Source organism: Oxyura jamaicensis, chromosome 5, assembly GCF_011077185.1.
Source record: "Oxyura jamaicensis isolate SHBP4307 breed ruddy duck chromosome 5, BPBGC_Ojam_1.0, whole genome shotgun sequence".
Taxonomy (NCBI): domain Eukaryota; kingdom Metazoa; phylum Chordata; class Aves; order Anseriformes; family Anatidae; genus Oxyura; species Oxyura jamaicensis.
This window is the reverse complement of record NC_048897.1, coordinates 10,151,696-10,166,775: the sequence shown is the minus strand read 5'-3', so window position 1 is coordinate 10,166,775 and position 15,080 is coordinate 10,151,696. Positions and strand designations below refer to the sequence as shown.

The window sequence follows — 15,080 nt, the reverse complement described above, 5'->3', positions numbered from 1 at the left end:
GGAGAATAAAACCTAGCAGGTGACAAAAGGGAACATAAAACTTATCAGATGACAAATGAACAATGAGAATGTTGTCTGGTTCAACAGGACTGTGAAAACAAATAAGCATTTCAAGAAAAGGGTCACTAGCAAGGTAAATAACTTCAGAATAGCAGGGAGGGACCAAGAGAATGTACTAAAAGGAGCTCTGCCTTGGCAGCTGAGGACAGTGGCAGCTCTGTGCAGTGTCACCATGCTTCACCCAGCTACATGCCACCACCTGTGCCCACCACAACCCTGGCCACAGTAAGACAAGACTGAAAAGATTTACACAGGACCACATTTAACACAACCCAGTGTTTATTGACTCCTGCCACCTTTTTTTTTTAAAAAAAAGAGTAACAGGAACACAAAATGTGATGCATGATAAAATACTACTACAGGTTTCCATATCAATCCAATGCAAAGTGCCAGCATTGTTGACCAGCATACAACCTGACAAGAGAAGATGTAGTTATAACTCACTCTCAGATATCTGCTGGGAGTACATCACAGTCAAAGTAAAACTAGTTATTTGCCTGCAAATAGATACATTTTCTTCTAGATGCAAGTGGTGTTAGAGCCAGCTATTTTGCAACAACAACAAATATATATATTATATATAATATCCCAACAATTTTTTAAAAACTCAATAGCAAAGGACTAGAACTGTTTAAAGAGAGATAGGGAAGAAAACAGTGAATCTTTTTAAAAACTACTTTGTTGAGGCCATTCATCACAGAACCATAAGTAATCTAGAGAAAATGAGATTAGAGGCTACTGTGCCCAAAAGGCCAGCAAGTTTGGTTATAGGTTTAATACAAATAGTCTCTTGATTTTCAGTACTGTCTCCTGGCCTTTTTCCTCACTGCACAACAAACCCCACCTGTTGGAAATTGTGGCTTAGTGGCTTTGTGTATTTTCCAATTCTCCTTAGTTTGAATGCAATTGCATTTGGAAAGGCAACCATAGTTCTTAAAGAGCCACGAGAAATTAAAATGTCATGCACATGACATGTAGCATCTTACAAGATAGGAATGCTGAAGGCACATTACCAAGAGGACTAGAAATTAAATGCCTTAGAGGAAAATACTCTTCTTCACAACTGGATGACAAGTGCTGTTTAACCACAGATGTTTCAGCCACCTTGCCATGAAGACAAAACCTAAAGGAAAGAGTCTCCTTGAAATGCCCTCTGTACCACAGGACGCTGCTGCCCACGAATCTCCAGGCAATTCCATTCTTGCAGAGCAGTTTGCAACAACTTCAGAGACAGGTAAGAGAAATCTACCTAAAAACATCACAACTGGATTCCTACATGACCAACTCCCTACCACCACCATACCACCACCCAGTTAAGCATCTTCAAGGAGATAATGCTATCAGTCTGGAAATGGGGCAGAGGTCTGGAATGGAGGACAGGAACTGGTTTCAGAGCCCTGTGCCCTCAAATTCTTCTGTTTCATTATACATGTTAAAGAAAAAGGCAATGCTCTCTGCCATGGGATAACTACTTTCTCTCCTCTATCTAGGCCAGGAAGACTTCGGCTAATAATGAAAACATGTAGTTTATTTACAATAAATGCACCTATACTGTTCCATCCTCCATCCATCACACACACACTGCTGCCCACTGCTGAAGACAGACGGTAGCTACAGTGGTAACCAAAGTACCTTTCTTTCTCAAACTTCATACAAGTCCTCTCCCCTTCTGGCCCATCATTTTTCCATTGTTCTAGGCTCCAATTAGACTTTTATTAACATCTCTTTCTAGTGCACTGGTTTAAAGTCTCTAAATACAAAGCAAAACTAGCTTTGCTCTGTTTTAGCTGTCTTTGCCCCCATTAAAGTCATGCAGGAGCTTAAAACTTATGTGCCATTATTAATTTTGCATAGTAATACAACAGGCTGGGATTATTTTTTTTTCCTGCCTTTTAAATAGTAATTCCCTGGCTGCCCCTGTCAGAGAATTTGACACCTACCATCTTTCAGAGGGCTCTCTCTCACTTTCAGGGAAGAGACCTAACTTTCTCCACAACACAAACATTGCAGAATGAGAGTTTCAAGTTATGGTCAAATTTCCTTCAAGTCTATGATGTGTTATTTAGTTGCAAGCATAGCAGAATAACTTTTTAACATTAAAGGACATTTATTAAGCTATTTGTCTTTTTCTAGTCTTGAGTTATAAGAGTGTTTGCCAGAAGTTCCCTCATATTCCTCTCTTAAGGTGCACAGTGGTCAGGCTGAATGAAGTCCAGTCCATACAACCACAGCTGGATCTCTGGGAGAAGCCAGAGAGGATGAGGAGTTTCTTAGTACTACTGTATTTACATTCAAAATTCAAGAACAGGCTGAAGGATGTCCAGCTTTTTCTAAGACAGAACTGCTTAAGAAATACTCCATTTCTATTATTATTTTTTTTTTCCAGGAATTTATTTCTTTTCTGTCCTATATAGCTGTTACCCTTCTGTCAGTACAGGTTAATAGCAGCCATTGCATGCTTACTGCTCATTCCCCAGCTGAGGTGCTGACTCAGGCCCATTACCAGCACAATGTGGTGGACTGGTTGGTTCAGGGACTGGCAGCTAGGGCAGACCACCTCTGCCACTGTGGGCAGGAGGCACAAAAAATACAGGACACCAAAGAAGGAATCTGGAATAGTAGGGCCTGATGTACACTGACAACCTGAGACAGAAATAAATGCAAGTGCATGTGTATCATTGAGCATATTAGTCTGAGAACAATTAGTGTGAGTGACAAATACATCCACAGCTAGCTCTCAGCTTCATTAAGAGCTATTCTGAACTGCATAGTAAGTGCTGGTTGTAGCAGCTTAGGCAGATAGGAGATGACTCAATGAGTAACTGCTGAGTTAATAAGTTCTGAAAAATAATGGAGGAAAAAAGTGCTCTGCCAATTGAATAACTCTAATCTGTTGTATCTCTCATGGCTTGAGCATAAAAGAAATAGTTACCTGGCATAGAAGATCAATTGAAATGGAATCGCTGTTTCATTGAAATTACATACACATGCAATGATAAACAAATGTGTTAACTAAGGATAAGCAGCATAGAAATCAAGTTTAAGTCAACCATTATTCATGTTTGTCAGACTGCCAGACACATCTTTTCATTTCAGATTCACATCTGTGTCATACAAGATTTAGTAGATGGAGAAATCATTAAAATGAGAACTCCGCATACTGTTGGCCTTTAGTGCCAATGCATTGTGTGCCATCAGCCTTCCAAGTTCAGACTTTTGAGAGGTAATAGCTGCTTTACCAAACAGTGAAAAAGAAAACATAAAACCAATCCAGCTCAGAACAGAAAGGATTATTGGTTTTACAAAGCTGTGGACAGATGCATAGGCACTTCCCCCTCCAGCCTGGGACAGAAAGGGCAGTGCAACTGCACAGCTCTAACATGACTTTTGGTAAGTGATCAAACTCCAGGAAATGCGATGACTGAATACAAAAGTCTGTTTGGAAAGTCATGCTACAGGAGAGCTGAGCCAATGTTCTGAACAGCAAAGCGATGAGCCATCCATCGATAGGCTCAGCTAGGACATACCATAAATGACACTCTATAAAAATCCACTTTAGTATCACATTTCCAATATCTCTCCTTGCCATCAGCAGTCTGCCACAGATTTTAAACTTGTAAAGCTCCTTCCCATTGAGATAGATTTTTCTTTTTTTTTTTTTTCTCCTATAAAGTGCAAATAAGACTCAGGTTTTTCCCACTAGTTACAATGATTGTTATCTTGCTTACAAAGTGATCAAAAGCCAGTTGGCTGAGCCACTACCTTTTTTTAAAAAAAAAAAAAATACCCTGGTTATTTTTTCCAGCAAAAGGTAAACAGAAAACAAGGGTTCCTTCTGCCAGATGCAGGGCATGACAGGAGGCTGCCTTAAGTACCGTCAATGTAAGATGCACACGCTAGACAGAGACACAACCAGTGCATTCTTGTGCATAACAAGAATGTGCCATGGTCCACTGGAAATGGAAGTCATCTTTGGGATCTTATTTCTTCACAAAGTTCAGAAACAGTTGATTAATCTTCATTAAGAGCTGCTTCTCTTTTCCTTGCGTCTACATCAAAAAGATACAAAAAGATGGTTAAGTCAGAGAGTTCTGGTAGGGTTCATCCAAAAATCAAACAGAATAAAGTTGGTTTATTTTCAATGGATAGCACTTCCCATTTGAGACTCTTGAAATAAGTTCATTACATGGACTGAACTGTTGTATGAATCAACATGTTAACAAATTAGTCACACTGAGGTTTTGTACGTTTACCCTGCTGAAGCTGAATACAAATCATGCAGTATACAAGTAGCCAATAAACTTTCAGACTGGATTTGCAATAATTTTTCCCCCCTCTCTTGGCCCCTTGCTCATGATGGGCGAAGCCTCTATTTGCTCTGCCTGCCAGCTACAGAAATGACAGCAGTCTATTCTGAAAAGTATTTGACTAATTATGATTTTGCCAGTCTCCAGCTGTGTAGCACATATTTGAAAAGAAAGGAATACTCTCAACACTGCCTTTTGAGGAACTGCCTGCAGCAGTCCCTGAAGACTTAACCAGCATACCTTTGAGCATGAACATAGGGTGTCAGAGCACATCTAGACACTCATCCACTACTTGCATGCCAGTAGTGCAGTACCAGGCACCGCAGCTAGGAAAGCTGCCATCAGCTTGTCCTGGGTTTCTGCACAAATGTCTCTGGGCTGACTTTAGGCTACCTGTGAAACCCAGCTGAAAGTAGGCAGCTCTTGGAGTGCGCCACAATCACAGCTACACTAGCAACTGCCTGCTAAAAGGTGCACCTATACTCATATTCTATACATTCTGAGGTTGTTATAAATGTGCCCACACAGAAGTTACTTGTAAATAAAAGACAAAACCCTTTTGCATTACTGCAGTCCACAGATGCCCTTCATTAATACAGAAGACAGGCCCTATTCAGCTAGAACATTTAGAGAACATGATTATGAAATTGTTTATGCAAGTCTCATGACTGTGCTAAGCAATGTTTGGAGGAGATTAAATATGCTTCCAAATAACAAAAGAGCTTGGAGATTCCCAGTAACTGGAGAAGCTACCTAAGGTAAGACAAACTCCGATACACATCTGGGAGAAAAAAATCAAGAGCCACCTCTCCCACATTGCTCACCAGGGATACTGAGGCCAGGCCTTAATTTTCTTCTTTCACAACTTTCCCACTTGGCATAAAAATCACTGACTGTTGATAAGAAATGAAAAAGCTTTCTAAAAAGTGAATGCCATACCCATCTAGCTACAGAGTTATTCCCAGCCCCTTAGGGAGGGATTTAAAAAAATCCATGCAATTTGATATTTCAGGTGAACATTTTCTAAGAGTCATACCAGTTAAGTTCCTGAACTTTTTTTTGGCTTCTGCTCTTTCTTCAGCATCAAAATACCACACTGTCATGGCATACCTGTAAAAGAAAAATATTATGTTTGTTTCAGCTTTTGCTAATAAAATAGACCACCATTCTAAAGTTTAATTTTCAAAGAGAAATCTAACAACAGAACAACTGGATTAGTAAATAAAAAATAGGATACAAATGTCACATATTTGAAGACAAATATAGACAGGATTTTAAATGTCTATTTTATCAAGTAAGACAGAAATATAGGTGTGAATTTCTGCTTGGAAGCACAGAAGAGTGCACAGCCCCTGGTAACAGAGGGCAAAAGTAGCTTACAGACCTCTGCATGTTTTTCTGTTCTGGGATGCCTTTAGGCAGCTTGGGGGCTGCCCTACATCACATCAGCTTTTCATAGCCTGTTGACAGATGGTAGCCCCAAGAATCCCTGTAGTGTTACAAGGCCAAAAGTGTAACCCAGCATCTCCCAGCTAAATAGCTATGCCGGGCTTGCAAGACATCTCATGTCACTAAGAAAGGGCTTTTTTTTCCCCACCATCACATAAGGAACCTTATCATTCATGCCTGCTATTCCTCATCTGATGAGATATTTCCAGTGACTGAAAAAATACAAAATCTCACAATCTTTCTATGCACATGTGTGTTTAAACATGGTAGCACTACTTTAGATACAAACAACGTGATATTGGTCAAAGAAGTGCTTTGCTTTTTTCTGGCCAAATCTCAAATATACTACTTACCTGGTTGCATAAGAAGGCTGGACTTCATGTGGGTTCCTTCGATCTGACCAAAAAAAAAGCAACCTGTCAAAAATAGGCTCAACATCTGCTACATAGGACTTTCCTTCTGGGAATATCCGAAGAATTCCACCATGCAGCTGAAAGAGAAGGAAAGGTTACTTTTTACACATATAAACACCCACATATTCATGCGAACAATGACTTATTTTTCCCTCCTCAGCACCCAACAAACACAGAATAAACATTTAATGATAATCAAGACAGCTACATGACAACACTGAAATTGTACACTGTATCTCCTGGCCACCTCAATTTTTCCAAACAGTTTGTAATGTTTCAGCATAAACATCTGGCTAAAGTAAATGATTCAAGATAAAGAAAACACTGGCCCTGTCACAAATGCCCAGAAACTTCTGAGTTCCAGCCACATGTCTCGAAGCAGTGGATACCACAGAGGAGGTAAGGATGTTCCATTTCACCAGTGTAAAATCAGACTCTCAGCCCAGCAAATGCAAGATGCTGCTCATGGTATTTCAGAGCCCATATCTGATCATATATGAGTTAACTTTTACATCCTAGGAAGAATGAAGCCTTTATTGTTGTATCTGTAATTCACTGTAATACATTCCCTGAGTCTTCCAGCCATTCTTTCCCCTGCTTATGAAATAGCATGGTTTCCCTACCACATCATTTCTCACCTTCCATTTGCCACTGGTTTCGTGGAAAAAGTCTAGAGATCTGCATTTACTGTAGAAATTATAAAAGATGTAAATGAGCCCTGCTGTTGTTAGAGGACTCTTTGGAGGCTTTTACACTGCACCACAGAGTGCAGGGAAGATGCTGTCAACCCAGCACTGACCTGACTTAGTACCTCTACACGGCATGCAAACCTCAGTAAGAAACTATTAGGTTGGGTTTAAAGCCACACAGCTGCTTTCACATGCCAACATGGTTACAGAGCATCTTATAGCACATCTCCTCCAGCACACATTTGCACAGTATTCAGGTCACAACCGTGCACTACTCTCCACCTGCAACATGTGTTTCAGAGAGGTTTCTTATTGTCCACTTGGGTGCTTCCTCACTATTACAGTAAACATGCAATGCGCAAAGTCAATCACATTTGCATTTTCTTCCACATCTCCTTCCTTCATTTCATTGTATTTGGATGTCTTCTAATCATACACCCTGTAAAAGAATGTGTTTTCATCCAGCACATCATTTTTAGTGGCACTGTCTCTAAGTCTGAGCTCACTTTTGGGAGTTCATAATATTTATGTTTCTGTAAAGAAAAGCCACCTATACCAGGCAAAGCAGGCCAGAGGAAAAAAAGAGGCAATTTGCAAAAAGAACCAATTGTATGGTTCTTTTTGGTAATGGTAAATGGTTGCACAGCATTTCAACAACAGAAATGTAAAAAGACATCTTGCGATTCTACAAACCCTTATTTTGTTTCTAATTTCAAGGTACAGTAAATTCCAGGCTGACTTCATTGTTTTATAATACAAGCAGAAACAAGCACACTGCTCTGCCAGCAGACCCACTGGTGGAGTCAAAGATGCAGAGAACAAACCAAGCCACGTGCTTGTTCCCATCATATCATAAGGATGGAAACCACAAGTGCAGCTGACTGAAGATCCTCTGTAGGTCAGCTCGAAGGAACAGCATGAAGAATGCTACAGTCACAAGTTTGGGCTGTCATTTTATTCTGCTCCCAGAATCCACTTACTCCTCAGTGGATTATGGTTCTTTCTAGTGCTTCATTACTCTCTTCTCTAAACAAAGAATAAGTGCCAGCAGCCCAGTGCTTAGAACCGTTATTCTATTACAACAAAACAGTATGTGTGTGGGATGGAAGAGCCAATGATAAGGAAACAGTTCAGATTCTTACTTCCAAAGGGTTGCTATAAACATCACGAAAATAAATGTAAAGCGATGAAGAATGGACCAGCTGTTCAAGTTCACCACAGTTCACAGAAGCAGCCAACAGTTCCAAAGCTCTCTTTCTGAAGTAATCCTTTCATGGTCTGCCTCAGCCCCGTGGCTTACTCACCTTGGAGTCCCAGTTCTTATTCAGGTAATAAATACAGGTGATGCAGCGCCCGTCACCATTTGGGTTGTCCACATGACGAACGTACCCAGTTCCATTTCCAGGATAGCAAGCGACCATGGCCTGAAAGATAAAGATTGTGGAAATGGAAAATAAATTTTCAGAGATTTGTTTCTTTTCCTTTTCTGATCATCCCACCACCAATTTAGCTCAGCATTTTTCAGAGGGTCAATCCAAAAGCTGCAGCAGACCCCACCAGAAGGGATTCTCACACAAGTTTCTCTCACTAGGTAAATCAGCCAGTGTGAAATTCCAAGTGGGAAATAAATATCCTTTGTATTTCACAGTATTAAAAAAATGAATGAAACTAAAATACTGTATGGCGCAAGCTTTTCGATCTTTACAAGCTACGTGACTTCGAAGCAGTTTGAGCTGAAGCTTACTTGGGTTTCTAAAACCAAGCAGTCATTGCAAAACTGATTTGCCAGTCAAAATGAAAACAGAAAGTGATCTCAGGACATCACATCTTATACCTCCATCCTTTATTAAGATCTTCCAATTTCTGTCATATACATCCCCATGGTCCAAAACAAAGTGAGGTTCCCCAGGAGGTGTGGGTAAAAGTCCACAGAACAAAGTCTGTAAAAACCTGCAACTCTTGTGCTGTTTGCACAGGGCAGCACATGTTTGCTTTCACAGACTGAGCCACAGAACTAACCAAACAGCTTTCAGAAAAATACTTCTTTGATCATCTCCAGAGCTGCTGATATAATCGCTTAATTCACCATTTAAATTTCACCTTGAATGGTGAGATAAGCTTAATACGAATTATTCCAAACCACATGACCACAAGACAACAGGTCTTAAAACGGTTTTTACAGCAAAAATATTAAACTTGAGTTGACACCATTAGCACCCTTAGCAGGCTGCAGGGAAGAACAAGCCAGACAGCAGGTTGGAGACCACATCTTTGTCTCAGCATCACTCCTTCAGTATGGGGACTACTTGGAAGTGACACCAGTCACCTTCCATGGCGTTTACTCCGCTAAAAATTTGGCAATAGAAGTCTTGTTCCCACCCCTCCAACATCTCAGTTTCTCCAGTATTAGCAGCAGGAGTGAGGGGAGACAATAGGCTACGTCTGGTTAGAAAACTGGGCACAGCATTCAGGTGTGCTCTCAGGGCTGAGTAAGGGGAGGATGATCACTCCCCTTGATCTACTGACTCTGCTCCTGGGAATATTGCCCTGGATGCTGCTGTGCAGGGGCACACTGTGGACTCCCTTTCAGCCTGCTGCCTACCAAAACCCCCAGGGTCCCCAGGAAGCAGAACTGCCTGGAAGCCCCCAGCCTGCACTCTTGCAAGGTGCTCTTCCTTCTCAAGGGCAGGACTTTGCATATGTCCATGTTGAATTTCATTAGGTTCCCACTGGCCTGTTCCTCTGGTACATCTGGGTCCCTTTGAGTAGCAGCCCTGCCCTCAAGTATATTAACTGGTCCACCCAGCTAGGTGTCATCTTACATTTGATAAGATTACACTCTGCCATCTGCTTCAGGTCATTGATAAGGAGGTTAACAGGACTGGTCCCACAACAGACCCCTGCAGTGCTGCATTTGTTATCAGCCCCTGGATACACTACAACTGACTAACCACTACCCTCCATCCCCAACCACATCTTTTACCCATTGTTTTCCAGCCATCCAGACCATAACATCCTAACTTTAGATACAAAAGTATTGTACGTGCCTGTCCCACAGGAAGAGGATGTGATTGTGCACCACTTGCACGACCTGTCCCTAATAATCCACCAAGCACAGTTAATAATAGCATCGAAGATGTGGCAGTATAGGCTTTACCAAGAACAATTTAAATTTATGTCTAAGAATCCTAGGGTTTTGGTTTTTTGCTTCCTAGCACATGCTAAAGCCATGATGGGACAGGGACAGAAGTCTCTGTCAGCCAGCACAATGGATCCGTGAACTCTGCTATAGGAGCAAAAGGAGCTGGCCAGTTAGGATATGTGCACATCTACAGGTGCAAAAATATGGCTCTGCATTTCAAGCGATGTAGGAATTGGCTTTGCTTCTTCCCCACAGCCACCAGCAGAGTGGTACCTGCAGGCAGCTGTAAGACAGAGCTCACTCCTCACCCAGGCACCTCAGGCCACAGTTGATTTAGTGCTGGTACCTTGCAGGGGCAGGAGATCACACTGAACAACAGCAAAAGCATCTAATTCTCAGTAATAAACCCTCTTCCATCATGCCTGGCCATTGGCAAGGTGCCTTGCCATAGGCCCTGTCTGCTCTATCATCATTCTGTTGCTAGTAATGGCTCTGTAGCTGAGCTTACACTTCACTGTCAGCCTGAGAAGAGCTGTAAGGGCTGGCCTACAGCCTAGCGCTGGAAACAAGTTTGTTATAGGGACAAGCCTGGTGGAAGCCATAAACCAGCTGTACCTGCAATGAAGAAGTGGTCTGAGGGGGCTGTACACTCACTGAGGGGCACAACCCCCCTCGTGCATCCCCCCCGTCCCAGCTGCCAGCACAGCAGCTCACGCAGGCCCACACCTCACCCATCCCACACCAAGCGAGCTGGATTATATTGAATTATTAAACCAGTAACCCTTTGCTGAACTGGGTCCCTGCACACTGGGGAACGTGACCCTAGCAGCTGAGAGGGCAGGGAGAGGGGGCAGTGGTTTCAGGCAGCTGGGGAGCAGGGTGCTGGCCTCCACTCACAGCCAGCATGGTCGCCACCATGAGGACACACACCCATGCCACCAGTACACAGGCTCACTCCGCAGAGCTGCGCCGATCCCAACAGAGTGGTGATGCACAGTGGGAATAAAACCCCATTGCTGACTGATGCACATTAAACAAGATGTTAATACAAAGTCTAAGAGGCCTTAAGGAAGCCTTTGTTTGGAGAGGAAACGCTCCTGCAAGATTACTGAACTGCTCCCCAAACTATCCAATATTGCTACTATTTCTTAAACACCATAATCAAAAAGATGCTGAAAAATAATAGACTTCAGGCTAGATCCTTAAAGTGATTTAGGTTCTTTGCTTACCACTGAAATCTGGCCAGAGTTTTCCCTGGCCTCTTCTACACATGTTCTGTTAGCAGAACTTGTGCTTCAACTCCGAGACATTGATGCATTATTTATTTATTTAATGTATGCACCTTTTGCAACCACAACATACAGAGCCCCTGGGGATGAACCAGTAGAGCAATTCCCACAGAATCCAAAAGCTCTGGCCACACTCTAGCTTAACTTTAATAAGAGAAAAAGTTTTTAGTAGTAGCAGCAGCAGCAAAGGGAAAAAGGATATTTTACTTCTGCTTTTCTCCTGGCATGGAGAATATTTAAACGAAACCTTTAACAATTAAGGGAAATCATTCTGGTCCTCCTAGAGCCTGTTGAAATAATATCAAGCTTTATCAGAGCACTGTCTGGAGCAGCTCCAGAGCAGATCAAGCTGGCCTCAGCAGGGACTCCAGCTGTTAGCACTACTTTTGGATTCATTCAAAGCAAACAAGAAACAGGAGATGAGATGCGTGACCCAGACTTAATTTAGGTAATTGGTGAACAGTGGCATTTGCTAGTTTAGTGCATGGGCTAGCTGCAAAAGCTGGAGGCTGGATCATGCTAATCAAGCCATCTGCCTCTCTCAGGTGAGAGAGTGTCAATGAAAATCTCTCCCTATACATTGCCACTGTCATGCCTGGACAAGTACACTCCTTTTTGGGGAGCACCTCTTTTCATCAACCATCTCCAATCCTAAACTAACTACAGCAAACAGCAGTGAGAAGTGTGCCCAGCTTCTTTTACTTGGCAATACAATCCATAGCAATGGCTGTTAGTTGGGTTAACATCCCACTAAGCACGCAGAGGAAGTTGCAGCGATCCACCTTATTTTGAGTTAAAACAGATGAGCATAACTTACACAACAGCTGAACAGTTAAAAACTCTGATATGCAGATGCCCATGTTTGCAGTCACACACCATAGTTTGAAGACCAATGCTCTAGTGGTTTAGCTGACAGTCAGAAATTAAAGCCTACAAAACTTGGAAAACGAAAAGCAAATCATCAACACCGCAGTTTCTGCATTGTCATTATCAGAGATGTTAGCTTTCCCAAGAGAGTGCAAATCAACCATCAGTTAAACAAGCAGCAATTACCAGCTTTAGTAAGGAGCCAGAAATCATCAGTAAACTCCATGCTGCACAGAAGCTTGCAAAAATAAGTTATTCATCATTCAGTTTTAAGTATTACACTCAAGTCAGCCAGAGAAATCTGCAAGTCAAACAGCAAGACACCAACGAAGTTTGGAGATGGATAAAAAACAACAGTTCCATAGAGAGACTCTCCCCTTCCCCCCTCCCCGCCTTCCAATGCTTTTAGGAAGGCGAAAACAAGTTCTCTTAGCTGATAGCCAGGACCATGCTGTGAGGCATCATTCTGCTACATTTCATAAAACAAGCAGCGCTGGAGTGGACTGATACTTGGAACAAAATGCTTCAGAGAATACCCCAGCTAGAAGAAACAAGAGGAAACAAACACACACTGATGAACAGGAAACCGTGATGGCAGCGGGTATGCCTGCCTCCTTGCCTGCCTGCACTAAGCCAGAGCCCTGACACACTCACAGGGCTGGCCGTGCAGGTGGTGGTGTAACCCCACACTGATCCCAGCCTCTCCTCTCCAAACTACATCCTGTGCAACCAGAGAAAGCTGACCTGTGCAACTCTACCTGGGCAACACAAGCCACCTCTGCCCATTAACTGAGCACTCTAAAATATGCTTCTTCCATTTTCTGCACCAGACTCTTTCTGGACATTGCTGAATAGCTGTCATTTTTGATCCCTAGCATTGATGAAATCTGCATACAGCTTGTACATTGAACAGTGAAATTCAGAATCACTTGTAAATTCTGTTAGATGAAGGGCACTCTATAGACACAAAGCAATGTTGACTCACAATATCACTTATTGTGGCTGTCTGGAAAACCAAGATATTAGTAAAAACTAATGGTGCTACAACAACCACAGCTTTCAGATATGTTTATTTGGCTGCATACTTCCAAGTTTACCAAATTTAAGTCCAATAAGTGGTAGTCAATCCTGAACTCATGAGCAAACAAAAATCATGTGAGCTGAATTAAGGAAATGAGGCCTACTGGAGTTCACTTGATTGACTTAGGTCTGAGTGCATATCGTACTCGAGTCGGTTTTAGTTTGCAGACTTGCACAGCGTACAGCCAGAAAGTGAAAGGCACACAGCATGCTCTACATTAAAAGAACATGAGTAGTCTGACATTTCAAGATCAAAGACTAGAGAGATTCTCAGTTGAGGCTTGCCTGACACACAGGCACAACGGGGTGTTTCTTAAGTACTTGCTTGTTGCACCCAATTGCGCCCAAGTGTTTTCTACTGTGTAGCATATAATGGTTAAGTATAAAATATTCATGAACATTATTAAATATTAGTTTGCTTGAATTTATGAAAGTTAAAACACTCAGCTGCTATACCGAAACAAGAACTAGGAAAATTGGTCTAATTTGATAGTCTGTGGAGACGGGAAGAAACAGAGGGAAGAAAATTATGTTAAAACAGAGTCAGAGACAGCCTCGTGCCTACTGCAGAAGGAATCACCAATTCCAAGAGGAGGGTGGGAGGGTGAAATCCTGCTCACTTCAGTCATGCAGGACATGAAATGGGCTTCAATGGCATGAGAAACAGTACTTCATTTCCTCACCTATAACTTCATTTTCAATCTTTAGTAAACACGCTGTTGGATTTACAGAACTAGGCTTAGCTTTATCTGATCAGCTGCTTGCTCAGGGGAGGCAAGAGAGGGGAAAGGGTGTAAGGAAGGAGCCTGTTTCCAGAAATTAAAAAACACTGGGGAAAGGGCTAGAGTTTTGCAGGGAAAGCCATCTGCATCTTTTCACTTCAACTTTCATCTTCGTACTAAGGCCTAAGCTCAAGCAGTACAGAAAACATATTAAAAAGTAAAAAAAAAAAAAAAAAAAAAAAAAAGAGCCATGAGATAATAAAAACCCCAGGGCAGCTACCTTCTTTCATGAAGCACAAAGCAGATCAAACTCCAAAAAATCACCTTCAAGCACTGTTTGCCAAAGACTTCCTTCATTAGCTTGTGGAAGCAGCCTTACAACATGAAGGTACCTGGGATGCTGGTAGCAATAATCTACTTGAGGCTGGGCAAACTAGATATGAAAGACTGATAGGACCCTGTACTGGTAGGCTGCTAGTCTATGGAAGTCTGAAGCAGTATATATTGGACTTCTTTAATAGTACCTTAATGCTGTGCAATAACTTACAACTATACAAAAATATGTAGTTGCTATGGTTAGCACTTCAGCCAGTTGGTCTCGTACTTGCTCCTCCCTACATGCCTATGACCGTGATCATCAGACTGAGATCTCCCAAGAACCAAGAAGTTCATCCCTCCCTTCTTACTCCATTTTGGTCTTTCACATGCACCACTGTAGCTCAATTACTGTTTCCAGGTGTACAGTGACATATTTTGGAGAAATTTTTGAGCACCACCCAGGGATTGGGAATTGTAAGGCAGAGTGTTGTTCTCATCTTCAGGGAAAAGATGCAGAGATACTCAGGTTATTCTCGTTTATTATTCAGTTTTCTCTAAGATGGAAGATTGCTTCCACCCAGAAGAAATTCAATAAACAGAAACAAAGAATTTCCCATGAAAGCTCTGTTCACAGATTTTCACCATACCACACAGCATTTGACAACTGGCATGCTACCCAATGGTAGCTCAAGGAGTCCCTTTCAGATCTCACAGAGTTTCTCTGTAAGGAAGCTAGGTCATAGA

General features: G+C 42.0%; 1 protein-coding gene across 1 annotated transcript in view; it reads right to left on the bottom strand.

Moving 5' to 3' along the window:
- Positions 1 to 321: 321 nt before the first annotated feature.
- EGLN3 (egl-9 family hypoxia inducible factor 3) overlaps positions 322 to 15,080 on the bottom strand; it is a 28,578-nt gene continuing 13,819 nt past the window's right edge. Inside the window, exons 2-5 of the mRNA XM_035327750.1 lie at positions 8,223 to 8,342; positions 6,170 to 6,306; positions 5,404 to 5,477; positions 322 to 4,109 (exon numbers count right to left, since the gene is read on the bottom strand). Coding sequence (XP_035183641.1) covers positions 4,072 to 4,109; positions 5,404 to 5,477; positions 6,170 to 6,306; positions 8,223 to 8,342 — 369 coding nt within the window. The 3' untranslated portion in view covers positions 322 to 4,071. The remainder of the gene's footprint in view (positions 4,110 to 5,403; positions 5,478 to 6,169; positions 6,307 to 8,222; positions 8,343 to 15,080) is intronic.